Source organism: Bos indicus, chromosome 13 (assembly GCF_029378745.1).
Source record: "Bos indicus isolate NIAB-ARS_2022 breed Sahiwal x Tharparkar chromosome 13, NIAB-ARS_B.indTharparkar_mat_pri_1.0, whole genome shotgun sequence".
Taxonomy (NCBI): domain Eukaryota; kingdom Metazoa; phylum Chordata; class Mammalia; order Artiodactyla; family Bovidae; genus Bos; species Bos indicus.
The window spans coordinates 10618314-10646192 of record NC_091772.1 but is presented as its reverse complement, the minus strand read 5'-3'; the positions used below and the strand labels follow the sequence as shown (position 1 = coordinate 10646192).

Below are 27879 nucleotides of genomic sequence, written 5' to 3'. Positions count from 1 at the left end.
ATCCCAAAGGAGGGAAATGCCAAAGAATGTTCAAACTACCACACAGCAGCACTTATTCCACGTTAGCAAAGTAATGCTCAAAATCCTTCAAGCTAGGCTTCAACAGTACATAAACCAAGAATTTTCAAATGCACAAACTGGATCTAGAAAAGGCAGAGGACCTAGAGATCAAATTGCCAACATCCACTGGATCATAGAAAAAGCAAGAGAATTCCAGAAAAACATCTACTTCTGCTTCATTGTCTACATTAAAGTCTTTGACTATGTGGATCACAATAAACTGTGGAAAATTCTTCAAGAGATGGGAATATCAGACCATCTTACCTGCCTCCTGAGAAACCTGTGTGTGGGTCAAGCAGCAACAGAACTGGACATGGAACAATGGACTAATTCAAAACTGGGAAAGGAGGACATCAAGGCTGTATATTGTCACCTTGCTTATTTAACATAGAGAGTACATCATGCAAAATGTCAGGAGAAATATCAACAATCTCAGATATACAGATGATACCACTCTAATGGCAGAAAGCAAAGAGGAACTAAAGAGCCTCTTGATGAGGGTGAAAGAGGAGAGCGAAAAAGTTGGCTTGAAACTCAACATTCAAAAATCTAAGATCACAGCATCCAGTCCCATCACTTCATGGCAAATCGAAGGAGAAAAAGTGGAAGCACCGACAGATTTCATTTTCCTGTGTTCCAATCCCAAAGAATGTTCAAACTACCACACAACTGCATTCATTTCACATGCTAGCAAAGTAATGCTCAAAATCATTCAAGCAAGGCTTCAAAAGTATGTGAACCGAGAACTTCCAGATGTATAAGCTGGATTTAGAAAAGGCAGAGGAACCAGAGATCAAATTGCCAACATCCACTGGGTCACAGAAAAAGCTAGAGAATTCCACAAAAAAACACATATGTCTGCTTCATTGACTACACTAAAGCCTCTGACTGTGTAGACCACAACAAACTGCAAAATTCTTAAAGAGATGGGAATATCAGACCACCTTACCTGCCTCCTGTGAAACCTGCATGCAGGTCAAGAAGCAAAAGTGAGAACTAGACAGAGTACAACAGACTGGTTTACAATTGGGAAAGGAGTACGTCAACGCAGTATATTGTCACCCTGCTCGTTTAACTTATATGGAGAGTACATCATGTGAAATGCCAGGCTGGATGAAGCACAAGCTGGAATCAAGATTGCCAGGAGAAATATCAATAACCTCAGATATGCGGATGATAAGCACCCTTAAGGCAGAAAGTGAAGACCTAAAGAGCCTCTTGATGAAAGTGAAAGAGGACAGTGAAAAAGCTGGCTTAAAACTCAATATTCAGAAAACTAAAATCATGGCATCTGGTCCCATCACTTCATGGCAAACACATAGGGCAACAATGGAAACAGTGACAGACTTTATTTTCTTGGGCTCCAAAATCACTGCAGATGATGACTGCAGCTGCAGCCATGAAATTAAATGATGCTTGATCCTTGTAAGAAAACCTATGACCAACCTAGACAGCATATTAAAAAGCAGAGATATCACTTTGCCGACAAAGGTCCATCTAGTCAAAGCTATGGTTTTTCCAGTAGTAACACACAGATGTGAGATTTGGACCATAAAGAAAGCTGAGCACCAAAGAATTGATGTTTTTGAACTGTGGTGTTGGAGACAACTCTTAAGAGTTCCTTGGACTGCAAGGAGATCAAATCATCATAAAGGAAATCAGTCCTGAATATTCATTGGAAGGACTGATGCTGAAGCTGAAATTCCAGTACTTTGACCACCTGATGCAAAGAACTGACTGATTGGAAAAGACCCTGATGCTGGGAAAGATTAAAGGCAGGAGAACAGGACGACAGAGCATGAGATGGTTGGATGGCATCACTGACTCGATGGACACGAGTTTGAGCAGGCTCTGGGAGATGGCGGAGGACAGGGAAGCCTTGTGCCCTGCAGTCCATGGGGTCGCAAAGAGTCAGACACGACTGAGTGACTGAACAACATCACTGAAACAGTTGCTTAACAGGATTCTCAAACCCAGTATATGTAGACTGAAGGTAAGTGGAAACTCTTATTTCGGCAGAGCCTGCCTGGGTCCGCAATAAATTCGACTGTGGTCGAAACCAGAAACGATTGGCTCGGCCTCCCTCAGACTCACCACAGACCTTTGGGGCACAAGGGCAGCTGTCACTCAGGGAAACAATTTGATGAGCGTGATTAACCTAAGAACCTGCAGATCTTGGGGCGAGTTTTACAAACTTGATCATATCACTCCCCTCTTTAAAGGGGAAATGTGCAGTAACATATGGCAGAGCCTCATGACGGGTGCTCAGGAAGGATATGCAACATTCACCTCTCTGAAAGCGACCACACGCACAGGAAGAAGCGAGGGACGCGTGAGAAAGGTCAGGAGCGACAACCTCTGTGGACGTGAAATGTTTGCTTTTATTTTTCCTCGTGTGTGTATTTTCCAAGTTTTCTACAATGAACATGTATCCTTTAATACTTTTCTGTTAGAGTAACCTAACACACAGGAGGCCTGGTTGGCTGCCGTCTATGGGGTCGCACAGAGTCGGACACGACTGAAGCGATGTAGCAGCAGCAGCAACCTAACACAACTGCAAACACTATTTCTAAAAATGTGCCAATGATACCGTGTTACTCATGGAGCAAAATCCAAACACCCACATGGCCCTCGAGGCCTTGTGTCCCCCAACCAGATTCTTGGATGGAGATAACGAGTCTCTGGTTCTCTGACTCAGAGAGAACTTCACCGAGTCCCTTCGGGGTGGTCGGGAGAATCAGGTCAACCAGGCTGAGACCAACGCAAATCCATTCTCAGCTCCCCGATTGATGGCCTGAAATCAGTCACCGTCGGCTTGTGGGCACTTGGGGAGGGCAGCGCTGGCCGCAGAGGAAGGGCGTGTGCAGTCAGGCTGCCCCCCAGCGGGGAGCCCCAGGAGCCCCATGTGCGTCCAGAGGGGACCCGGCACCTCCCCTGTCTGGGATGGAACCGAACGCGGCCACAGCACAGAACCACAGGGAGGCAGGTGACACATCGAGAGAGAGGGAAAGACTTTCATAAAGGTCAGAAATGCTTTCCTCTGGTCTGTCTGCCACCAGCCGGGCTGACTCTGAGGAGTCCGCTCAGCCCACTTCATGGGTGATGCCTGGTCTGCGGGCTCCCTGCTGCGGGCTCAGGTGAGACAGCAGGGCCTCAGCTGGCAGCAGCCTGGGCCCACCATCCGCCCTGGCCCAGGACCCCGGCAGGACCTACCTGACCTTCTCCTCCGTGAGCTGCTCCAGGGCAGAGTGCAGGTCATCCGTCTCCTTCACAAACTCCAGGTTCCTCTGCTCAGCTTTCTCCAGGTCTTGCCTGGCCTTATCTCGCTCCCTGGCCATCTGCTCCACCTGCTCCCTGCAGAAAGGAGGGAGGGATCACTGGGGACACTGCTCTGGGCCTAGCGAGCCAGTCTGAAGGAACAAACTCGGCTGGCCTAAGAGTGCTGAGCAGTGGCCAGCGCTGGGCTGACTCACCTCCTGTGCACGCGTGCCAAGTCACTGCAGTCATGTCTGACTCTGTAATCCTATGGACTGTAGCCCTCCAGGCTGCTCTGTCCATGGGATTCTCCAGGCGAGAATACCAGAGTGGGCTGTCATGCCCTCCTCCAGGGGATCTTCCTGACACAGGGATGGAACTTGCATCTCTCAGGCCTCTTGCGTTGGCAAGCGGGTTGCACTAGCATTGGCAAGTGGGTTCTTTACGACTAACGCCACCCGGGAAGCCTGACCCTCCTCCTACCAGGATGGTTTCTGCAGCTGTTGAGTCTGTTTTACAGAAGTACATACAGCAAGAAGCCAACTGGCTTGCAATGGGGTTTCTAGCAGGTTTCTGGACCAAGAAGTTTGAGCCTGGGGCGTGCAGTGTTCACCCCTCCAGACGGCCTTAGAAGAAGTGGGAAATTATCCACACTCCCTCTTGCCTGCAGCTGGGCCTGGGGCCCCAGGGATCTCCAGCACCTAACCTGGGACTGGACGCATGAAGGGGAGAAGGGGGCCACCCCTTATCCTGCCTGGTCACAGCCTTGCCAACTGTAGCCTAGCACCTAAGAGCCAGGGAGTTGCCCAGCGCAGAGGAGACTCCTGTCTCTGTCCGGTCACCCCAGACCCTGCCTGAGGCTCAGTGCACTGGCTATCCTGGTGCCTGTTTTTCCCACTGGAGAAGCACCGAGCTTGTCTCCCTTCCTCATCCTCCCAAAGCAGTCTTCCTTTGGGCCCCTCTGCAGAGTTGCCCGATGTCAGAGGTCTCATCTGTCGGTACCTAACGAGATGCAAAGTCGTGAGGATGGAGATTGGAATTACTGCCAACCTTTTCTGTAGCTTCAGAGCATCAATAAAAATACAGTAACAATCTCTGTCCCAACAAGCTCAGTAGATGGATGGCCTGAATATCCAGCTCAACTGGAGCCAAACCCAATTAAAAAGGAATACATTCTTGGCCCAATCTCCATGCCGTGCTTTGTGACCATGCTGGAAGCACCCTTTCTTCTCCCGCAGGCTGCCCGTGTCCTGGGCGAGGAGGCCAGCCTGGCCAGAGGCACCCCACGCCCCTCCGCCCCAGGGGGGCTCTTACTGGCAGAAGCTCAGCTCCTGGCGGTAGCAGGCTAAGGCTGCCTGCTGGGTGGCCCCGCCCACCATCATGAGCTCATTCTCCAGGGCCCAGGTCAGCTCCAAAAGGTTCACCTTCTCGTCCACACTGAAGTCAAGGCTCTGAAAACACAAAGGCCCATCGGGCAGGCAGGATGAGTGGGTCTTCAGACATTTGCTGGCTCTCTCAGGCCCAGACCTTACTGTCCCAGTACCATCCTTTTCTGTCTGCAAAGTCTCCACCTCTTGGATGAAGCCTCTTCCCTGCTCCCATCCCTCTGGGGTACATCTCCCCAGGTCCCTGTCAACACTGATGTCCCCCTCCCACGGTCAATATACAGCTCCTCCCCTCTCTGTCCCTGCTTTAGAGGCGGGCATGACCCAGGCTGGACAGAGTCCCCCTTCTTGGACAAAGGGACAGACACAGAAGAGGGCATATGCAAGCAGAGGACTTAGGGGATTGATAGGGAGGCTGGAGGACTTTTCCTCTGTCAAAGCAAGTGTATAGACCACGGGGTCCTGGGGAGCCGTGCAAGAGTGCTTGACCTGAAGCCAAGACCCAGAGACCAGGAGAGTCCTAACAACCCCCAGAGCTGGGACTCCCAAGCCTAAACATCCTCCTCCTTCCCCAGCTGATCACAAAGATCCCTGATGTCCTCCTCTTGCCATGTGTGAGTTGAATTCTTGCCATTTCAGACACAAAGAATCCTTAATATATCTCTGAACAGCACGAACAGACATAGGAACAATGTGGGTTCTGTTGGTGGAAACGATTGATAGAGCGATGAGCCACAGCCAGGCATTTCCGAGAGTCACAGCCATTCCCCCTCGGGATTGGGGTAGGTAAAGTTAAAAGAACAGAAAAACGGTGCTTTCTGTATTTTACCATAGTAAGAAAAAGAGTAGGCTGGGAACGTCCACGCACCTGCCGGCGGCCTAGTGACAACGCGGGTGGCGTGGCTGCTCTCTCGGTGACTGGTGCTTGTGACTACAAGCTGCAGACACACGGGTGGGGCAGGCACATGGCAGGGCCCACGGGGAAGCCCTTCCTGTAAAGCGGGAGATGGGGACTTGAACCTCCACGCTTCTCCATGGCCCCGAGGGCTTCTGGGAGAAAAATGACAGGACGCTAAAGCGTGCGGAGCAACCCGGAAGTTGCCGCCACGACACGCTGAGAGCACGCTTCTCAGCAATGAAATCACGCTTCTCAGCAATGAAATCACGGGGGGAGCAGAGGACGAAGAGGTCTGGGCAGCAGCTTCCAGATTAGAAAAACCGCACGACACGTGTGGGCGGCGCCTCCTGGTGTCCACGCCCACGTGCTGCAGTCACTAAGAGGCCCTCCTGTCCTCCAGGACCCAGGATCCGCTCGGAGGCCGACACGCACTGCGGGGTGTCTGAGATACTGAAACCTACCCTCTAAAGGATTTGTTTCGGGCTGTGGGCTTTCTCTGCTGTTTACTTATTATGTTTCTAAGTTAAGAGGTGCTACATATCGATATCAAAAAATAAAGCAAAAAGTGAGGATGACGGGCCTTCCCTCCATGGGGCCTGTGTCTGCGAGGTTCTCTGTCCAGCCTCCCTCATGGGCAGCGGCTCCCCCCAATCCTCCCGCCCAGACGCCTCTGCTGGGGCAGCCGCGTGACCGGCCCACACCTGCAAGACCTCCCTGCCATTGTGAACGCCCTCCTGGGCCCACAAGGAGATGATCTGCTCCGGGAAGGCGAAGCCGCTGCCGTCATCCACACTGCAGAAGAGGCGGGGGCCCGAGCACACGGACACGAGGGACGACGTGGGGGTCTGGCCAACACTCTCCTCCGGGACCTGCACACGGGGACCAGCGCTGTGAGGACCGCGGGCCTCCCCGCGCACCTTCCCTGACCTCACCACCTGTGCTCGGCGGGCGCGGCCTCCCCCTGATTCCTGCTGCAGGGAACAGGGTACCCAGAGGACCTGCGGGAACTGCAGGCTCAGCGGAGGAGACCCGAGCTCAGGGCTCAGGGCCGTCTGCCTGAGGCTGTGCGTGGGGATGCCCCAGCACCTGCAGGGCCCCCCGAAGTAACTTCTCTCTAAACAAGCAATGGCTTCTCGCCTGTCCTCCCAGAGGAAGAGCCTGGGAAGGCACACACCAGCCAAGGGAAACCCAGTCTATGCATAGAAACCCAAGATGGGCTTCAGAAGAGGTCGAGCGGCCTGAGCAGAGGGCACGTGTCCTCAGGATTCAGGGCTGGAGACAAGAGCAGAAAAATCCCTCGGCCAGAAAGCTGACGGGTGAGGCTGAGGTGTGGCCGGTAAGCTGCTTCCTGCCCCAGGGAGGGCCCCCGGGACACGCATTGGCTGTTGGGGCCCGAACAAGGAGGAGCAGCGGCCCCCTCCTCTCTGAGGTGGGTGTCCCCAGACCACCAGACCCAGGGGCTCGCCTGATGGAGCAGGAGAACCTCGGTCTGCTGCACAAGGCCCCACACCTGCAGCCCAGTCACACTGGTGTCCACACGCACAGGACATGGCCCCGGGGCCATGTCAGCGCTTCCTGGGCAGGAACGAGGGGCCGAGGCCCCTGGGAGGAGCCCTCCTCCGCGGGCTGTGGGCACCATGCACTCCCTGCCCTCAGGTGGCCAGGCACTGTCCTCACTACCCTGACTCCTTCCCCGTCTCAGTGGCTTCAGGGGCAGAAACCTGATTTTCGGACGCGCCCAGCCCAGCAGAGAACAAGGCCACACTGTTCCTGCACCACCGCCCACAAACTACGGGACCAACCACGTTGCCAAAGAGGCGGCAGCAAGACTCCCCAGGACAACCGTGCCCTGCGGTGGGAGAAGGAGCCCTGACCACCCTGGGACAGACATGAAGCAAACGCACCGGCCAACATCACAGTGTAAATAAAGTCTGCTTGACTCCAGCTGGACTCGTGCAGGATGAAAAATGGGAATAACACAGCTCCAGGAGAGCCTGGAGGGCTAGTCCCGGGGAAGGCACGGCCCTGATAGTGACTCTGCCCCCCAGGGAGGGGGGACCGGGTGCGTTTGGTGGAACGCAGTGTACCCCAGGGAATCCATATGAGACCCCTATGAGGTGCGTCCACTTTACAGATGAGGAACCTGTGGCACAGAGAAGGCGAGCAGTTCACCAGTGGCGCATAGCCAGGCAGAAGCGATGTCAGGTCAGGTCACTCCAACCACCTCCTGGGCACCCACTCTGGGGACCAGGCAGAGAGCTCAGGCCTTCAGGAGAGTGATGGCAGTCACCCTGGGCTTCAAGAGTTAATCGCCCCACCTTACCTGGTAACGAGACCAGGACCTGCTGGGTTTGACAAGCGGGGCCAGTTCCAGTGGTCGAGGGGACCCATGATTGAACAGGCCAAGCTGGAGCTCCTCCAGACTCACTCTGCCATCCCCATCTTGGTCCAGCTTGTTGAACAGGTCTTCAAGTTCCTAAAGAAAAGCGCCTCAGGCATCTGCTCAGAGGCTGCTCCCCAGCAGCCTTGACCGCCCCGCCCAGGCCCAGCCCCCACCCCACCAAGCAGGCAGCTTGCTATCTGAGCACTGGCTTCCTGGCTGGGGCTTGTGAAATCCACACTCCTGTCAGTTTCCACCCAGCTGAGCATCCCGCATCTCCCAAACACCATCCCAAGTCTGCTGTGAGGGAGTCTGCTGGACGGTGGGACGTGTGTGTGCGGGACACGTGTGTACGGAATCCCAGTGGTTCACAGTCAGTAAGGCAGGGCCCATCCCATTGCACTGCCCCCTCCTCCCCTGGGTCCCGAAGGAGGGAAGGGCTGAACACAGCCGCCAGGGTCACAGCCAGATGCTATGGGCACAACCTTTGGGCTGGGCGGTAGGCCTAGGGAGACCAGAGAGGGGAGAGAGCTCCAGGCAGAGGGGCATCCTGCGTGAAGGTGGCCCGAGACGTACCCTCAGCACAAGCCCTGGGAATTAGCACAGGGTTTTAGGCCAGACAGTGACGACTGAATCTGTGTCTGAGGGTGAAGGGGTTTTCCAGGCCCGGCACCAACTACAAAGACCCAGGCCTTTGGGGCGGTCCATCCCATCCCCTCTCACCTCCTTCGCCAGGCCCTGGAGCCCGATGCTCTGGCAGACCAGGGCCAGCTCCTGCTCGGTGAGGTGGCCGCTGCTGCCCACACCCAGCTCTTCCCAGAGGCCCCAGACCCGGGTCTCAGGGGTGTCGAAGGAGTGGCTGCGGGGCTTCCGGGCGCTCCCGAAGACCTCAGAACCCCAGGTTGGCAGCTGGCCTGAAGCAGGGGAAACACACCAAGGCGGTACTTTACTCTGAAATCAGATGGACTGACAGATGGGCAGAGGGACACATGGGAGAGTCAAGCTTCCGATGGTGGCTCCATGGGGCTCACTGTGCAATTCTTCCAACTTAATTCTATGCAAAATTTCACAATAAAAGGGGGACTCTGCTGCACGCGGGGAAGGCATTTTCTGAAGGGCACCTACAGAAGCTGTAGCACCAGGAGCATACCCGCAAGCTTTGTACTTAGAATAAAAGGGCCAGATTTAAAAAATTAACATCTTGAAGGTCTTCAAAGCTGCCCAAAGCAAAGAGCACAGTCCAACAAAGGCCAATGACCCTGTCCCTTGGGCAGCCTCTCGCCCTGGCTTCATCTACCCCTGTTTGTTCTTGCCCACGTATTTCTTTTTTCTGTAATATTTATTGGGCTGCTCTGGGTCTTGGTTGCTGCATGTGAGATCTTTTTAGCTGTGGCATGCAAACTCTTAGTTACAGCATGGGGGCTCTAGTTCTCAGACAAGGGATGGAACCCGGGCCCCCTGCAATGGGACTGTGGAGTCCTAGACAATAGATCACCACAGAAGTCCCTGGCCCAAAAATTTGAAGGCAAATCCCAGCTGCCGTGTTCTCACCCCTGAGTGTTTCGTATGCACTCCTGACCCCAGTGCGACGATGGCCCTACAACCCAACAACGACGTCCCAGTTCTCTCCCAAGTCTCCCGACGGCCGATTTCTTCAACTGAGCATCAACGCAGAACCCTCCCTGTGTGTGTGGCTACTCCCCCAGAGTCGCTGGGTCACCTCCCGCCCACCCCCCAGTCCCCGGCCTCCTGCCCTCCACCCCTAACATCTCCTGTAACCTGGAACTTAGCACCAAAGGCTAGTTTGGATGCAGGGTGAGTGTTATCTTTTTTCTTTTTTTTCCCCAGCAAAAATGCCCCGAGATGGGCTGTTTTCCATACCACCTCACATCAGGAGCCACAGGGGTCTTTGAGATGCAGACTCAGCAGCAAGTCCGGGTGACAGCCGGCCTGGTTTCATAGCCTTTCTACGTTAGCCAGGTGGCTTACTGAGGTTTCTGAAGCTTTGCCAGAGAAACACCCTTTGGGAGAAGACAGACCTTGGGGTGCCCACAGAGAGCTCTCTTTAGATAAGCAAGGCTTCAAAGCAGCGCTCCTTCCACACCCAGACTGCACCACCCTGCCGACACAGGACGAGGGTCACCTGCACCTGACCAGACCCTGGCTCCCAGTCAGTGGTCTGGAGGTCTCCAGAGAGGAGTCATCTTGGCGTTTACTGTGATAACCCGACTAATAATCAGAAAGTCCTTTCCTGAGGAAAGCTAAGCCTCCATGCTCAGGAATGATGCTGTATGTTGGGTTGAGGAAAACACAAGGAAAGGGCCACTTCCAAGACCCCTTCCAGCTTAAAACATCTGAAAGTTCTATGGAAAAATGGAAAAACAGGGACTTCTCTGAAGGTCCTGTGGTTAAGAATCCACCTTGCAATGCAGGGGACTCAGGCTCGATCCTTGGTCATTGGGGGCAGGAGGAGAAGGGGACGACAGAGGATGAGATGGCTGGATGGCATCACTGACTCGATGGACGTGAGTCTGAGTGAACTCCAGGAGTTGGTGATGGACAGGGAGGCCTGGTGTGCTGCGATTCATGGGGTCACAAACAGTCGGACACGACTGAGCGACTGATCTGATCAGGGAACTCAGATCCCATGTGCCATGGAGCAACTAAGCCTGTGCCCTGCAACTAGACAGAAACCTGTGCACTGCAATGAAAGATCCCAGATGACGTGTGAAGATCCTGCATGCTACCACTAAGACCTGACACAGCCAAATAAATACATTTATTAATTAAATGTATTTTAATTAATAAATTAAAATAATAAATTAAATTAATAAATTAATAAATAAAATTTAATTTTAATTAAATTTTAAAAATAAACAAATAAATAAAGGCAGGAACCAAAAAAGGGGGAAAGCAATTCTGACACCAGGGCCTGTTCTCAGGGCTGGCAGAGAAGGTAAGTAAGTCCTGTGAGGTCTGACGTTAGTGTTTGTGCAGGAGGGTCAGTTCTAACCTGGATGGAAAGAAGCACCCAACCTGTCTCTGGGCAGAGAGCCCAACATCACTCAGTAGATAACCTCCCCGGAGCCCTTCCTCTCATCCCCTAGATTTAGTCTGAGTCCAGGGAATGTAGGAAGTGATTTTTGGACACAAAGAGGTCCATCTGCTTCATCCAGTAGCACAGACACTTGGTTCATTCACTTGACGTCCCCACGCTCAGCACTGAGCCAGCAACAGCCTCGGCCCCTGAGGACCACAGTCTGGACGGTGCTCAGCACCAGTGCAGACCTCTCACTCAGGAGAAGCTCCAGGTCAGTTCAGGTCTCCCGCTGGAGCCGTGGTCCTGCACATTCTGCCCTGTGACACACGCTGGTGAGAGGTGTCCTTAAGGAACCCGCACACCCACATGCTGATGCAAAGCACCTGTGACTGCCTTCCGGGTGCTCCGCCAGGTTCCCAGGACCAGAGCCACGTCTCGCCCTCCACTTGGGGCACATGCAGGGCCTCTGGTGAGTGGGGAGGCTGCTGGCCCAGGCCTGGCACATTAGGAAGGAGTCCCCTGGCCCATGCCTGCTGGTCGGGAGGATCACTATGACCCTAGCCAACCAACTCGCTGCTCTCTTAGCCAGCAGCCCCTGCCCAAGGATCTGACCTCAGGAATCTCAGAGCTGGGACCTCCCCAGGAGAAGGGCACCCCAGAGAGACCACCCACACTGGGCACCTCCCAGGAAATTCTCTTTCGCTGGCAGCCTGCTGCCTGACAGCCCAGCACTGACCAAAGTGGGCATTTACCACAAGGCCAGGCTTTACCTTGGGCTTCAAACAATTCATTCTGAGGCTCCTTCGCGCTGTCAGCTTCTTCATCAGACTTGAGACTCTGGAAAAACAGAAAGAGTAGGACGTCAGCCACGATTAACCTGCAGGGGGTGGATCTGCCCTGTGGATAGACTTTTTGACACGAAGGCCCGAAGCCTCCCGCAGTGGACAGCTCAAGGAGTCTCAGTGGGGGCCCCGGAGGCATCCATCGTGAGCCCACCAAGTTGTGCAGGGTGAGCCTTGGTCCAAGGGCTGGACGCGGGTGACTGTGGCTGTTGCACACCTGCCCTTTCTACCCTCAGTCGATTAGCCTTCCCCTCCTCCTGCAGGGCCAGGGCAAGGTGGTGGTAAACAGGACATGCTCCGAGACCCCGTTTCTGAAGGAGGATGCTCTGTGGCCAGAGCTGCCCTGCAGACAGAGAGACCCAGAGACACCTTAAAACAAAATGTAGGTCCCCAAATAGCCCCTCTTCCAGCAATGAGATGCCCTCTCCCGTCCTCCTGTGTCATGTCATGTGAGCAGTGACTGGGGGGAGGCGGGTGCCAAGGCGGGGTCCACCCACCTCCACGCTTTCCAGGGACGCGGAGCGGCGAAGCTTGCTCCTCGCACTGGGTCTGGCCGGCTGCTCCAGTAAACCTGGGGCTCCACCTGCAGCGCCACAGGGCTCGGGGTGGCTCCGACGGCCGTACCACTTAGAGCCGCTCACATACTTTGGGGGCACAGCCCGGGAGGCAACTGGAAAGAAATGGGAGGCGTGTGAGGCTCTATAAAACAGACTCTGGGCCCACTTGTGCTTACAAAGATGCAGATTCGGAGGTGCGATGTGGCTCTCGAGGACAGACAGAGAAAATGCCAGAACACAGGGAGTGGCCAACATGGGGCTGGGGCTGAGACAGCTAGGCTGGGAGACAGAAGTTTCCATCCTAAACTCTTGGCGTTTCCACGAAAATATGCTTTTGTTATGTGATAGAAAACTAATTTAAAAATCTAGCTTTTTACATAAAGAGGAGACAGGACTTTCCATCCTAAACTCTCAGTGTTTCCAGGCAAAATATGCTTTTGTTATGTGATAGAAAACTAATTTAAAAATCTAGCTCTTTACACAAAGAAATAACCTTCCAATAATCCAAGTGCTCTGGAGACCAGAAGGTCATTTCCCACCCACCTGACCCCACCCCACTACAGGACCCCACCTGGACAGGACACAGAGGCAAGGACCTCAGCACAGTCAGGGAGGCTCAGACTCTGCATGAGTCTAAAGTCCAGGGCAGAGGCAGGTGTGGACTTCAGCTAGGGATTCATGAGGCTCCCTTAAGCCCTAATACACCCCTGCACTTCCTTCTTCCCTCCTTACCTGCCCACATCTGTGGAGCAATGGGGACTCCGCAGGCAGAGAAGAAATGACACTGCCTCTGCAGGAACCTGTGTGGCCAGAGAGACTGGGGAGTGGGGGTGCGGCCTGGGCTGTGACAGGAGAGAACACAGGTTCGAAGGGAAGGAACCAGAAGGGGCCAGTGGGAGAGAAAGGCATAGGGTCCCAGGAAGCAAGGCCAGGCCAGGAAAACAGACCATTTGACACAGGTGGTCACGCTCCCAGGGACCAAGTACCACCTCCCTTCTTTCCTCCTCACCCAAAACTGGCCCGCAGCCCCTGACCTTGGGAGCATCAGAGGAGGAGGCTGGGACCAACCAGGCCTCCAGGAGAAACAGTGATGCCGGCGACCCACAGAAACTGAGGACAAGGGAGGAGTCTGGGGCGGAAGATGCTGAGTTCCATGTGACAGAGGACATCTAGGGCAGGCTGACCATGTCCCTGTGAGGTTATCATGGGCAGGGTCTGGCCCTGTAAACTCTCCCCATGTGGGATTCCTGGGGCTGCTGGTGAGGAGACGGCATTCCCACTGACAGGGAGAAAACGGGAGGCTTGAGCACCCCATTCAGGGAGCAGGGGCCTGCACGCAGGCTCTGCACCTGCGCTGGTTTCTGTCTACACACAGGCTGTGGCTGGTTGCTGAGCAGGGAGCAGCGGGAAGAGAAAGGCCGTGCCAGGTGGGCGTGGGCAGCGGGGACACACTCGGGAAACCAGAGGGGCCTGACGGCACATGGACCCCCGCCTGGGGGTCCGCGCTCGCCACTCACAGGAAGTCGTGAGCCAGCACCGCACCTGCGCCCTTGGCCTGACTGGGCTTCGGCCTCTCCTCTCCTGAGATCCCTCAGTCCGCGTCCGGAGGCCCACCTGCCCTTGCTGTGGTCCCCGCATTCTTCATTGTTTCAGCTGCTCAGCACTTTCCTCAGAGCAATGAGACGCCCAGAAATCACACACATTGGAACCGGTTCATAAATGTTCTCCGAAAGTGTCACCTCCTCCCTCCACCAGGGGGCAATGCGTCTTCAGGAACGTGTCCACGCGGCAAATCTGGCCAGGAGGGGGCAGCGTCTCACCACCCACAGAGCACAGAGCTGTGGCCTCTCAGTGGGAAGCTCTGGGGGTCTCGGCCAGTCCTCACCCGCTGCCCAGACAGCCGGCAGACCACAAGGTGAGCCGCGCCCTGTGCCTCCTGTGTGCGCGTATTTATTCATAGGAGCAGAATACCAGACTCTGCAAGTTAAGAATACGTCGGTTTAGGATCTCCCTGATGGTGCAGTGGTTAGGACTCTGCATTGCCAATGCTGGGGGCAAAGTTTCAATCCCCAGTCAGGGAAATAATATCTCAGCATGCTGAGAGGCACAGCCAAAAGATTAAACAGGCAAAAAAAAAAAAAAAAAAACCAACAAAAATATTTTGGTTATGTGTTCTGTGATGGCCTTCACTGAATGAGTAGAACTACTGAGAAGCAGAATGTTCTTCAAAACCCCAGGCATTTGGCCCCAGGGTGCCACGCACATTCCTGGAGCATCAAAGCATATGTTTCAATCATGTGGCCTGAGTTGGTGGGAAGGACCAGCAGGCAGATTAGAAAGCCCGAGAGAGGGATGCTGTGGACTGGCCGGGGAAGCAGGTGAAGCCCATGGGGGAGACCGGGAGGGTGGCCTCCTGGGAAGCACACAGCCCAGGACGGCGGGGGCAGGGCTCGCTGGGCTCTCACCACAGGGGCCGCCTGTGTGCACCAGCCCTGGCCGAGCCACCTCAGGCAGGCCTATGACTGACCCACCAACTGACTGGGTAGTTGAGGAAAGCTCTGAAAACTGAAAGAAGAGAAAAACAACACAAAACAAAACCGGGGTTGGTACAGAAAAGCACCAGTCACGAAGAGGACACAAGTTGCCAACTCACAGGAGTTCCAGCACAGAAAAGGGAGAAATGACACGGGCGTGGCCTTTCTCAGGCACCTTCATGCCCAGGATCACACGATCACATCCCAAGTCAGGAAACGCAAGTGGCCTTCTTCCCACCTCACGGAAGGTAAACTTGAGACAAAGCAACCAACGACCCGACCCTTCAGGTCCCAGGGCAGCCATTGACAAGCTGGCTCCTCCCCCTGGTCAGACTCTTCCCCCGGTCAGACTCCACCCTTCAGACTCCGCCCCTGTTAGGCTCCTCCCCCTGGTCAGACTCCACCTCCTTATCAGACTCCTCCCCCCGACTAGACTCCACCCTGGTCAGACTCCACCCCCTTATCAGACTCCTCCCCCGTCAGGCTCCTCTCCCCCAGGTCAGGGCTCCCACATGGCTCCAGCAGGAGGCGGTGGGACACCAATGGATTTCAGCCCCAGGGGAGGCCGCAAGTGCTTCCCCAAGGGCCAAGCTCCAGACTAGAAAACCTCACCTGAGTAATGGGTACGATCAGCCACAGGATTTTGGGGGTTGGGGTGGGCTGGGGGCCCTCACTGGAATCTACATGAAAGGTACATAACCCCCAAACCTCCCAATGGCACCCACTGCCCCAGTCACACACCTGCTCCCGACCAAGGCCCCAACCGGGGTGTGGGAACAGACCAGGGGCCTGTGTGGGGCAGACGCCTCATAACCCTGACTGGTGGTGGAGGGAGGGACCCGCTGGCCACTGCACTCGCCCTCCCAGCACTCCTCAGATGCAGCCCCGACCGGTCATCCGGCCAGAGCACAGCAGGCGCTGCCAGCCAAGGGGTTGGCCCATCTTCTAAGGAGCACGTCCGCCATCACCTTCCCACTGGACCCACAGTCCATACCTCCAACCAGGCCTCCCTCCAGAATTCTCCCTCCACCTCCTGACCAGTTTCAAAGCCCCTCTTCACTTGTTTTGAAATATTACCTTTGTTCCACTGGCCCCACTGGAAACCAGGATTCTAACAAGTCCAAGGAGCACAGAGCACTACTGTCTGAGACAGAAGACAGGCGCAAGGCTGGCTCAGCTGGTGGCATCCTGCTTGCTCCACAAGCCTCCCAGCCTGGCCAGCACCTTACACCTGCACAGCACTTTTGATGACCAAATTCTTCCACTCCTCCATATACACTTTATCTTGTTCACACCCTTTGCTCTAAGGACATCACTTGATATTACTTGACGTTTGTGAGATTGTGACTTATAATAAATATGAATTTGGTCTTCCTCCCATCCCTTGCACAGCTTTTAAAACCCTCAGAATTTCCTAAGTGATGAGAGCAACCTCACCCAAGTTTATCCTGATGAAGTGACTTTGAGAACCATACCTTGAGATGGGCTGGTTGCTAGAGAAACCTATGATGCGATTAGAGGTTGGAACTTTCAGCCCTACCCCGGTCAGAGGCTGGATGTTGAGTTCAATAACTGATGCCCCATCACTGGATCAGTCATGATTGTGTAATGAAGCCTCCATAAACCCCAAAAGGACGGGATTCAGAGAGTTTCTGGGTTGGTGAACAGGGGGAGACTGGGGAAGAGTGAAGCCTGGAAAGGGGGTGGGGGCTCTGAGCCTCTTCCCACAAGCCCATACATTGCTCACCCTGAGTTATATTCTTTTGTAATAAACAGCTGATCCAGTAATGAGTTTCCCTGCATTCCATGAGCTGCTCTAGCAAATTAACTGAACCTAAGAAGACCAGAATGTGGTCCAGTGGAGAAGGGAATGGCAAACCACTTCAGTATTCTTGCCTTGAGAAGCCCATGAACAGTATGAAAAGGCAAAATGATAGAATACTGAAAGAGGAACTCCCCAGGTCAGTAGGTGCCCAATATGCTACTGGAGATCAGTGGAGAAATAACTCCAGAAAGAATGAAGGGATGAAGCCAGAGCAAAAACAATACCCAGTTGTGGATGTGACTGGTGATAGAAGCAAGGTCTGATGCTGTAAAGAGCAATATTGTATTGTAATCCTGGAATGTCAGGACCATGAATCAAGGCAAATTGGAAGTGGACAAAAAAGAGATGGCAAGAGTGAACGTCGACATTCTAGGAATCAGCGAACTAAAATGGACTGGAATGCGTGAATTTAACTCAGATGACCATTCTGTCTACTACTATGGGCAGGAATCCCTTAGAAGAAATGGAGTAGCCATCATGGTCAACAAAAGAGTCTGAAATTCAGTACTTGGATGCAAACTCAAAAATGACAGAATGATCTCTGTTCGTTTCTAAGGCAAACCATTCAATATCACAGTAATCCAAGTCTATGCCTCAACCAGTAATGCTGAAGAAGTTGAAGTTAAACAGTTCTATGAAGACCTACAAGACCTTTTAGAATGAACACCCAAAAAAGATGTCCTTTTCATTACAGGGGACTGGAATGCAAAAGTAGGAAGTCAAGAAACACCTGGAGTAACAGGTAAATTTGGCCTTGGAATACGGAATGAAGCAGGGCAAAGACTAATAGAGTTTTGCCAAGAAAATGCACTGGTCATAGCAAACACCCTCTTCCAACAACACAAGAGAAGATTCTACACATGGACATCACCAGATGGTCAACACCGAAATCAGATTGATTATATTCTTTGCAGCCAAAGATGGAGAAGCTCTATACAGTCAACAAAAACAAGACTAGGAGCTGACTGTGCCTCAGATCATGAACTCCTTACTGCCAAATTCAGACTTAAATTGAAGAAAGTAGGGAAAACCACTAGACCATTCAGGTATGACCTAAATCAAATCCCTTATGATTATACAGTGGAAGTAAGAAATAGATTTAAGGGCCTAGATCTCATAGATAGAGTGCCTGATGAACTATGGATGGAGGTTTGTGACACTGTACAGGAGACAGGGATCAAGACCATCCTCATGGAAAAGAAATGCAAAAAGGCAAAATGGCTGTCTGGGGAGGCCTTAAAAATACCTGTGGAAAGAAGAGAAGTGAAAAGTAAAGGAGAAAAGGAAAGATATAAGCATCTGAATGCAGAGTTCCAAAGAATAGCAAGAAGAGATAAGAAAGCCTTCCTCAGCGATCAATGCAAAGAAATAGAGGAAAACAACAGAATGGGAAAGACGAGAGATCTCTTCAAGAAAATTAGAGATAGCAAGGGAACATTTCATGCAAAGATGGGCTCGATAAAGGACAGAAATGGTATGGACCTAAAAGAAGCAGACAATATTAAGAAGAGGTGGCAAGAATACACAGAAGAACTGTACAAAAAAGATCTTCAAGACCAAGATAATCACGATGGTATGATCACTCACACAGAGCCAGACATCCTAGAATGTGAAGTCACGTGGGCCCTAGAAAGCCAAAGCTAGTGGAGGTGATGGAATTCCAGTTGAGCTATTCCAAATCCTGAAAGATGATGCTGTGAAAGTGCTGCACTCAATATGCCAGCAAATTTGGAAAACTCAGCAGTGGCCACAGGACTGGAAAAGGTCTGTTTTCATTCCAATCCCAAAGAAAGGCAATGCCAAACAATGCTCAAACTACTGCACAATTGCACTCATCTCACACGCTAGTAAAGTAATGCTCAAAATTCTCCAAGCCAGGCTTCAGCAATACGTGAACTGTGAACTTCCAGATGTTCAAGCTGGTTTTAGAAAAGGCAGAGGAACCAGAGATCAAATTGCCAACATCTGCTGGATCATTGAAAAAGCAAGAGAGTTCCAGAAAAACATCTATTTCTGCTTTATTGACTATGCCAAAGCCTTTGACTGTGTGGATCACAATAAACTGTGGAAAATTCTCAAAGAGATGGGACTACCAGACCACCTGACCTGCCTCTTGAGAAACCTATATGCAGGTCAGGAAGCAACAGTTAGAACTGGACATGGAAAAATAGACTGGTTCCAAATAGGAAAAGGAGTTCATCAAGGCTGTATACTGTCACCCTGCTTATTTAACTTATATGCAGAGTACACCCAGAGAAACGCTGGGCTGGAAGAAGCACAAGCTGGAATCAATATTGCTGGGAGAAATATGAATAACCTCAGATATGCAGATGACACCACCCTTATGCAGAAAGTGAAGAGGAACTAAAAAGCCTCTTGATGAAAGTGAAAGTGGAGAGTGAAAAAGTTGGCTTAAAGCTCAACATCCAGAAAACGAAGATCATGGCATCTGGTCCCATCACTTCATGAGAAATAGATGGGGAAACAGTGGAAACAGTGTCAGACTTTATTTTTTGGGGCTCCAAAATCTCTCCAGATGGTGATTGCAGCCATGAAACTAAAAGACGCTTACTCCTTGGGAGGAAAGTTATGACCAACCTAGATAGCATATTAAAAAGCAGAGACATTACTTTGCCAACAAAGGTCTGTCTAGTCAAGGCTATGGTTTTTCCAGTAGTCATGTATGGATGTGAGTTGGACCGTAAAGAAAGCTGAGTGCCTAAGAATTGATGCTTTTGAACTGTGGTGTTGGAGAAGACTCTTGAGAGTCCCTTGGACTGCAAGGAGACCCAACCAGTGCATTCTGAAGGAGATCAGCCCTGGGATTTCTTTGGAAGGAATGATGCTAAAGCTGAAACTCCAGTACTTTGGCCACCTCATGCGAAGAGTTGACTCATTGGAAAAGACTCTGATGCTGGGAGGGATTGGGGGCAGGAGGAGAAGGGGACGACAGAGGATGAGATGGCTGGATGGCATCACTGACTTATGGACGTGAGTTTGAGTGAACTCCAGGAGTTGGTGATGGACGGGGAGGCTGGGTGTGCTGCGATTCATGGGGTCACAAAGAGTTGGACACGACTGAATGACTGAACTTAATTGAACTGAACTGAACTGAAGGAGGCCATGGGCACCTCCAATCTTTAGCCAGTGGGTCAGAAGCACAAGGTGACAAGCTGGGCTTGAGATTGTTGTCTGAAGGCAGTGCGGTCTTAGCCTGTGGGGTCTGCAGCTGTGTCCAGGGAGATGGTGTCAGAATGGAGTTGAACTGCAGTACACCTAGCTGGTGTTGCAAAATGGCCTGATGCAGGGGAAACTACAGAGATCTAGTGACCAGAAGTGCCAGGGTATGCAGAGGATTTTGTGCAGTGCAGAAGAAAACACAAGACTTTCCCCTTACAGAACCATTGAACAAATAAGGAAGCCAAATAAGAAAACACCCAGGTGCTGGTCCCAGTCCATGCAGCTGGGGAACATAGACCTGCTGCGTTGTTCAGGTACAACTTCATACTCCAGAAGTCACAGAATCACAGAAAAAGATGTAAAGAAGACCAGAAAGGCCTCTTACCTGACTCCAAAGACCCACTGTCTTCATCTGAGGAGGCAAGACCAGCCTGGGATGACAACACAGCTATGAAACCGTCCTTAAATTCCTCGAAGTTAACCTGTGAATTTGAGAAAAGTGGTCAACACTGCTTTCCACAAGCCACATACGTAACACACTGGGCTTTGAGGTTTTCTCAGATGGAAGATCTTATATTGCCTTCAGCACTGAGGACATTTATTTTTTCAAATATTTCAGTTCAGTTCAGTTCAGTTCAGTTCATTCACTCAGTTGTGTCCGACTCTTTGTGACCCCATGAATCGCAGCACGCCAGGCCTCCCTGTCCATCACCAACTCCCGGAGTTCACTCAAACTCATGTCCATCAAGTCAGTGATGCCATCCAGCCATCTCATCCTCTGTTGTCCCCTTCTCCTCCTGCCCCCAATCGCTCTCAGCATCAGAGTCTTTTCCAATGAGTCAACTCTATGCATGAGGTGGCCAAAGTACTGGAGTTTCAGCTTTAGCATCATTCCTTCCAAAGAACACCCAGGACCTATCTCCTTTAGAATGGACTGGTTGGATATCCTTGCAAATATTTACTTAAGGTTTTAAAAAACTGAAGATATAGTAAGGCAATTAAAAGTGAATCATATATAGCTTTTATTATGTTGAGGTATGTTCCTTCTATTCCTGCTTTCTGGAGAGTTTTTATTATAAATGGATGTTGAATTTTGTCAAAGGCTTTCTCTGCATCTATTGAGATAAGCATATGGCTTTTATTTTTCAATTTGTTAATGTGGTGTATTACATTGATTGATTTACGGATATTGAAGAATCCTTGCATCCCTGGGATAAAGCCCACTTGGTCGTGGTGTATGATCTTTTTAATGTATTGTTGGATTATGATTGCTAGAATTTTGTTAAGGATTTTTGCATCTCTGTTCATCAGTGATATTGGCCTGTAGTTTTCTTTTTTTGTGGCATCTTTGTCAGGTTTTGGTATTAGGGTGATGCTGGCCTCATAGAATGAGTTTGGAAGTTTACCCTCCTCTGCAATTTTCTGGAAGAGTTTGAGTAGGATAGGTGTTAGCTCTTCTCTAAATTTTTGGTAGAATTCAGCCGTGAAGCCGTCTAGTCCTGGGCTTTTGTTTGCTGGAAGATTTCTGATTACAGTTTCAATTTCCGTGCTTGTGATGGGTCTGTTAAGATTTTCTATTTCTTCCTGGTTCAGTTTTGGAAAGTTGTACTTTTCTAAGAATTTGTCCATTTCTTCTAAGTTGTTCATTTTATTGGAATATAATTGCTGATAGTAGTCTCTTATGATCCTTTGTATTTCTGTGCTGTCTGTTGTGATCTTTCCATTTTCATTTCTAATTTTATTGATTTGATTTTTCACCCTTTGTTTCTTGATGAGTTTGGCTAATGGTTTGTCAATTTTATTTATCCTCTCAAATAACCAGCTTTTGGCTTTGTTGATTTTTGCTATGGTCTCTTTTGTTTCTTTTGCATTTATTTCTGCCCTAATTTTTAAGACTTCTTTCCTTCTGCTAGCCCTGGGGTTCTTCATTTCTTCCTTTTCTAGTTGCTTTAGGTGTAGAGTTAGGTTATTTATTTGACTTTTTTCTTGTTTCTTGAGGTATGCCTGTATTGCTATGAACTTTCCTCTTAGCACTGCTTTTACAGTGTCCCACAGGTTTTGGGTTGTTGTGTTTTCATTTTCATTCGTTTCTATGCATATTTTGATTTCTTTTTTGATTTCTTCTGTGATTTGTTGGTTATTCAGCAGCGTGTTGTTCAGCCTCCATATGTTGAAATTTTTAATAGTTTTCCTCCTATAATTGAGATCTAATCTTACTGCATTGTGGTCAGAAAAGATGCTTGGAGTGATTTCAATTTTTTTGAATTTACCAAGGCTAGATTTATGGCCCAGGATGTGATCTATCCTGGAGAAGGTTCCGTGTGCTCTTGAGAAAAAGATGAAATTCATTGTTTTGGGGTGAAATGTCCTATAGATATCAATTAGGTCTAACTGGTCTATTGTATCATTTAAAGTTTGTGTTTCCTTGTTAATTTTCTGTTTAGTTGATCTATCCATAGGTGTGAGTGGGGTATTAAAGTCTCCCACTAGAACACTTTCTAACACCATACACAGAAATAAACTCAAAATGGATTAAAGATCTAAACGTAAGACCAGAAACTATAAAACTCCTAGAGGACAACATAGGCAAAACACTCTCTGACATACATCACAGCAGGATCCTCTATGACCCACCTCCCAGAATATTGGAAATAAAAGCAAAAATAAACAAATGGGACCTAATTAACCTTAAAAGCTTCTGCACAACAAAGGAAACTATAAGCAAGGTGAAAAGACAGCCTTCAGAATGGGAGAAAATAATAGCAAATGAAGCAACTGACAAACAACTAATCTCAAAAATATACAACTCCTGCAGCTCAATTCCAGAAAAATAAAAGACCCAATCAAAAAATGGGCCAAAAAGCTAAAGAGGCATTTCTCCAGAGAAGACATACAGATGGCTAACAAACACATGAAAAGATGCTCAACATCACTCATTATCAGAGAAATGCAAATCAAAACCACTATGAGGTACCATTTCACGCCAGTCAGAATGGCTGCGATCCAAAAGCCTACAAGCAATAAATGCTGGAGAGGGTGCGGAGAAAAGGGAACCCTCTTACGCTGTTGGTGGGAATGCAAACTAGTACAGCCACTATGGAGAACAGTGTGGAGATTCCTTAAAGAACTGGAAATAGAACTGCCTTATGACCCAGCAATCCCACTGCTGGGCGTACACACCGAGGAAACCAGAATTGAAAGAGACACGTGTACCCCAATGTTCATCGCAGCACTGTTTATAATAGCCAGGACATGGAAGCAACCTAGATGTCCATCAGCAGATGAATGGATAAGAAAGCTGTGGTACATATACACAATGGAGTATTACTCAGCCATTAAAAAGAATATATTTGAATCAGTTCTAATGAGGTGGATGAAACTGGAGCCTGTTATACAGAGTGAAGTAAGCCAGAAAGAAAAACACCAATACAGTATACTAATGCATATATATGGAATTTAGAAAGATGGTAACGATAACCCTGTATATGAGACAGCAAAAGAGACACAGATGTATAGAACAGTCTTTTGGACTCTGTGGGAGAGGGAGAGGGTGGGATGATTTGGGAGAAATACATTGAAACATGTATATCATATAAGAAACAAATCGCCAGTCCAGGTTCGATACAGGATACAGGATGCTTGGGGCTGGTGCATTGGGATGACCCAGAGGGATGGTACGGGGAGGGAGGTGGGAGGGGGGTTCAGGATGGAGAACACGTGTATACCCGTGGCGGATTTATGTTGATGTGTGGCAAAACCAATACAATATTGTAAAGTAATTAGCCTCCAATTAAAATAAATAAATTTAAATTTTAAAAAAAGAGTGAGTCATAAGCCCTTCACCAAAAAACACTATTAACAACTCCATAAAAGGAAGTTAGATAACATAATTAGAAAAAAGGTGCAGAAAAGACGTGTCTGATGACCACAAACATTAACACACAAAGAAATATCCATGCCTTCACTACCCACCACGAAAGAGAACATGCCAGCATGTAGGCTAGTCCTCCACCAAGGTTCCTTTCCTGATTAAATCCCCCGCCCCTACACTGGGGGCAAAAAAAAGCTCTGAACAGTCACATATATGTCCCAAGAGTTTCTCTGGAGTATACGCACCTAAGAATGGGATTGCTGAGTCACAGAATATACATTCATATCCTCTCGGTAAATTGAATCTTTTGTCACTATACAATGCCGACCCTCTTCAGTTCAGTAATGCTTTTTACCCTAGAGACTAGCTTTCTTATGGAGCTTGAAGCTTTCATATTAACCAGTTTTACCCTCTTCAGGGACAACACAAAGCCTGTCTGATACTTTTGTGCCTTTGTTATCATTTATTTTAACTCCTTACAAGATATTTTTGTTTTATATAGTCAGTGTTCATTTAGAATTATTCAAATATTTTCCACCTTGTTTTTCATTTCTTCCTTCATTTCCAACCTTCTGCCTGGGATAGTTCTCCATCTATTTGAAATAGATCTTTGAGACTTGCGTGTTTTCTTAAGTATGCTGGTGCTAAGCTCTTTTAGTGTGATTGTCTGAAATGTTTTAATTTCACTTTGATTCTTTTTTCAGCAAAAACATAATTTATTAAAAGAATATTGGAAATGATCCAGATGTGCCTAAAGAAAATGGGTAAATAAACTGTGATTCAGTCAGACAATGAAAGACGACAACAGGGGGAAATAAAACACTGACAGAGACAACATATTGACACTGACCGACACTATCTGAATATAGATTGCAGACATGATACTGAGTGAAAGAACCAGAGGATGCACTGAGCATGTGCTGTATACATCCACCTGTATATAGTTCAGAAACAGGCAAACAAATCTATGCTCTTCTCATCAAGATGGCCAGAGGGACTACAGAGGCACCTGAGGAGGGATGCAGGATGCTGGGGGCCCAGGTATGCTTGGAACGGATGTTCACTGAGCTGCACACTTCCCAACTCTTTTCTCTACCTGTGCTTCACCTGAAGTCACACAGAAAGAAATCAACACAAGAGATACTTGTAGGTCAAAATGTCACCGGAATATGCTAGAAAAGCAGGCCTGGGGCTGTAGGTCCAAGCATGCTTCCCACACCTGGCACAGAACTCGAATGAGCACATTTCTATTGCTGCCTCTGAGCACTAAACGCAGCTGTTGGCTGTGGAACGTCTCTACCTGGGTTACACACGTATCAGACTTGAAGGTGGACTGCTCATATGTGTGTTCATCTTCTGGCTCCCCAACTAGCTAACACATTGTAAATACTCAACAAATGTCTATCAGATGTGTTGATCTCTATATCCTTTCAAAACTGAGCAGAATTCACCTTCTCAAGGAGACATTCTTTCACCCTTCTTCTTTTTTAAAAAAAAGTTCTATTGATCTACTTTTGGCTGTGCTGGGTCTTCTTGCTGCCTGAAGGCTTTCTCCATTTGTGGCGAGTGGGGGCTACTCTTCCCTGTGCTGTATGGACTTACCATTCTAGTAGCCCTCACTGGAAGGTGGGCATGAATTTGCTAAACTGCTAATATGACAAAGTCTGAAGCCTCTTCTCTCTTTTTTAGGATGATGCATCAATTTCATCAGGTGGATCTATTAATGTATTGTTGTTCAGTCACAAGTCATGTCCAAATTTTTGCGACCCCATGGACTGCAACACACCAGGCTTCCCTTGTCCCTCACCATCTCTCAGAGTTTGCCCGAGTTCATGTCATGTCGGTGATGCCATCCAACCATCTCATTCTTTGTTGTCCCCTTCTCCTCCCCACCCTTAATCTTTCCCAGCATCCGAGTCTTTTCCAATGAGTTGGCTCTTCCCATCGGTAGCCAGAGTACTGGAGCTTCAGCTTCAGCATCAGTCCTTCCAATGAATATTCCAGGTTGATTTCCTTTAGGATTGACTGGTTTGATCTCCTTTTGATTCAAAAATCTTCTCCAGCACCACAATTCAAAAGCATCAATTCTTTGGCACTCAGCCTTCTTTATGATTCAACTCTCACATCCATACATGACTGCTGGAAAAACCACTGCCTTGACTATATGGACCTTAACTAAGCTCATACTGAAAAGGCTGTGTCCAGACTTTTGCCATGTGGATCAATACTAGAAAGAATATTCTTGCATAGCTTTCATCTCACAGAGATATTATATTGCTTTCATTTTACACTCCTACCTTCTAGATGTTGCCTAGCACATAATAAGTGCTCAAAAATACTTGTTGAGGGACTTCCCTGGTAGTCCAGTGACTAAGACTCCAAGCTCCCAATGCAGGGGACCCAGCTCCACCGCTGGTCAGGGAACTAGATCTCACATGCCGCAGCTAAGAGTTTGAATGCCCCACCTAAAGATCCCACATGTCACAGGGAAGACTGGTGCAGCGAAATAAATAAATAAATATTTTAAAAAAACACCTTGTTGACTACATGGGAGCAGAATGAAACGGCCATTTTGTCTGATCCAATCTCAGATTTCTATTGCATCTTTGATAATACTTATCAGCTTTCTTCTGAGCCATCAAACAGGAGGGGATTTGGGAATTCTCTGGTGGTTCAGTGGTTAGGACTCTGCACTCCCACAGCCAAGAGCCCAGGTTCAACCCCTCGTTGGGGAACTAAGATCCCACAAGCTGTGTAGCGTTAACAACAACAACAAAAAAGAAAGCAGGAGGGAATCTGATGGCTGAGTGTGCTGCTGTTTTATCTGATACCATTTGACTGTGTTTCTGTGTCCTCTCCCATCACAGCTCACAAACGGAGGAGGGGCCAGGATAAAAAACATCAAGGAAACCAGATAACTTGTTTATGCTGTTTTATCCAGTGGTGATTTTCACAAATGTGCCTTTTGCTCACCTAGCCCTTGAATGCAATTCCAGGTGATATCAAGAGGGGCTAGGACATGAGCGATCAAAATCACACCTGATTTTTTTCCTGGCCACACCACGAATGGCATGTGGCATCTTAGTTCACCAGCCAGGGATGGAACAAGTCCCCCCTGCAGTGGAAGCACGGAGTCTTAACCGCCGGACCATGAGGGAAGTTCCCACACCTGAGCCTTAAGTCCATAAAGAAAAAGCAGTAGAGGGGAAGGTGACCGAGCAGGGTAAGGCGGGCGTGTGAGGCAGAGTCCTCCTCGCCGCAGGAGCAGCTCTGCTGACAGCACTGACCACCCGGGCTCTGGGGGAGTAACAGGAGTCAGATTCGCCTAGAAGCTCCCCCGGGGCCAGCAGAGAGGGGTTTTAGGTTGTTCTTCAAGAACCAACTCAGGCTGGAATTTTTTTTCTCATTCAAAATGAGACCAGTTTTACTAAGTTCTGTGGGGGGAAAAATACTCTTCCTTCAAAGGTAAGATGAAGTGCCTGTAATTATAGGCACTGCTTTTTTATTTGTTTTTTGTTTTTTGTTTTTTTTTCAGTCTGTGGGATCTCAATTTCCAAACCAGGGATTGAACCCGGGCCCAGATTCCTAACTACTGGACCACTAGGGAATTCCCAGGCTCTGGTTTTAAAATGAACATGCGTACCTCCCTGGTGGTCTCATGGTTAAGAATCCGCCTGCCAACGGAATGGACATGGGGTTCGATCCCTGGTCTAGGTAGATCCCTCATGCTGTGGGGCAACTAAGCCCAAGCACCACAACTACTGAGCCTGTACTCTCAAGCCGAGGCTCTGCAACAGAAGCCACTGCAATGAGGAACGAAGAACAGCCCCTACTTGCTGCAACTGGAGAAAGCCTACATGCAGCAACGACAGAGGGCAGCAAAAAAAAAAAAAAAAAAATTCATTATTACAAGCATAAAATGAATATGTTACATCTGGACACATTTAAGAAACAGAACACCAAGAAGCTTCTCAGTGTTCCCCTCAGGAAAGCAAGGCGTGCTCCAGGCTTCAGATGACCTTTCTAGGCGACTTTGAACTTCCTAGAGAAAA

The 27879-nt window shown here is 49.5% G+C and overlaps 1 protein-coding gene across 5 annotated transcripts in view; it reads right to left on the bottom strand.

Moving 5' to 3' along the window:
* LOC139186644 (ninein-like protein) overlaps positions 1 to 27879 on the bottom strand; it is a 96657-nt gene that overhangs the window by 30538 nt on the left and 38240 nt on the right. For 4 of the 5 annotated variants that reach the window (XM_070801939.1, XM_070801940.1, XM_070801938.1 and 1 more), the window contains 8 exons: positions 20342 to 20438; positions 12358 to 12530; positions 11789 to 11855; positions 8702 to 8892; positions 7922 to 8074; positions 6300 to 6467; positions 4630 to 4766; positions 3274 to 3414 (listed from right to left, as the gene is read on the bottom strand). In XM_070801939.1, coding sequence (XP_070658040.1) covers positions 3274 to 3414; positions 4630 to 4766; positions 6300 to 6467; positions 7922 to 8074; positions 8702 to 8892; positions 11789 to 11855; positions 12358 to 12530; positions 20342 to 20438 — 1127 coding nt within the window. Of the gene's footprint in view, positions 1 to 3273; positions 3415 to 4629; positions 4767 to 6299; positions 6468 to 7921; positions 8075 to 8701; positions 8893 to 11788; positions 11856 to 12357; positions 12531 to 13149; positions 14541 to 20341; positions 20439 to 27879 lie in introns of those variants that run through there. The other variant, XM_070801937.1, reaches the window with a different exon arrangement.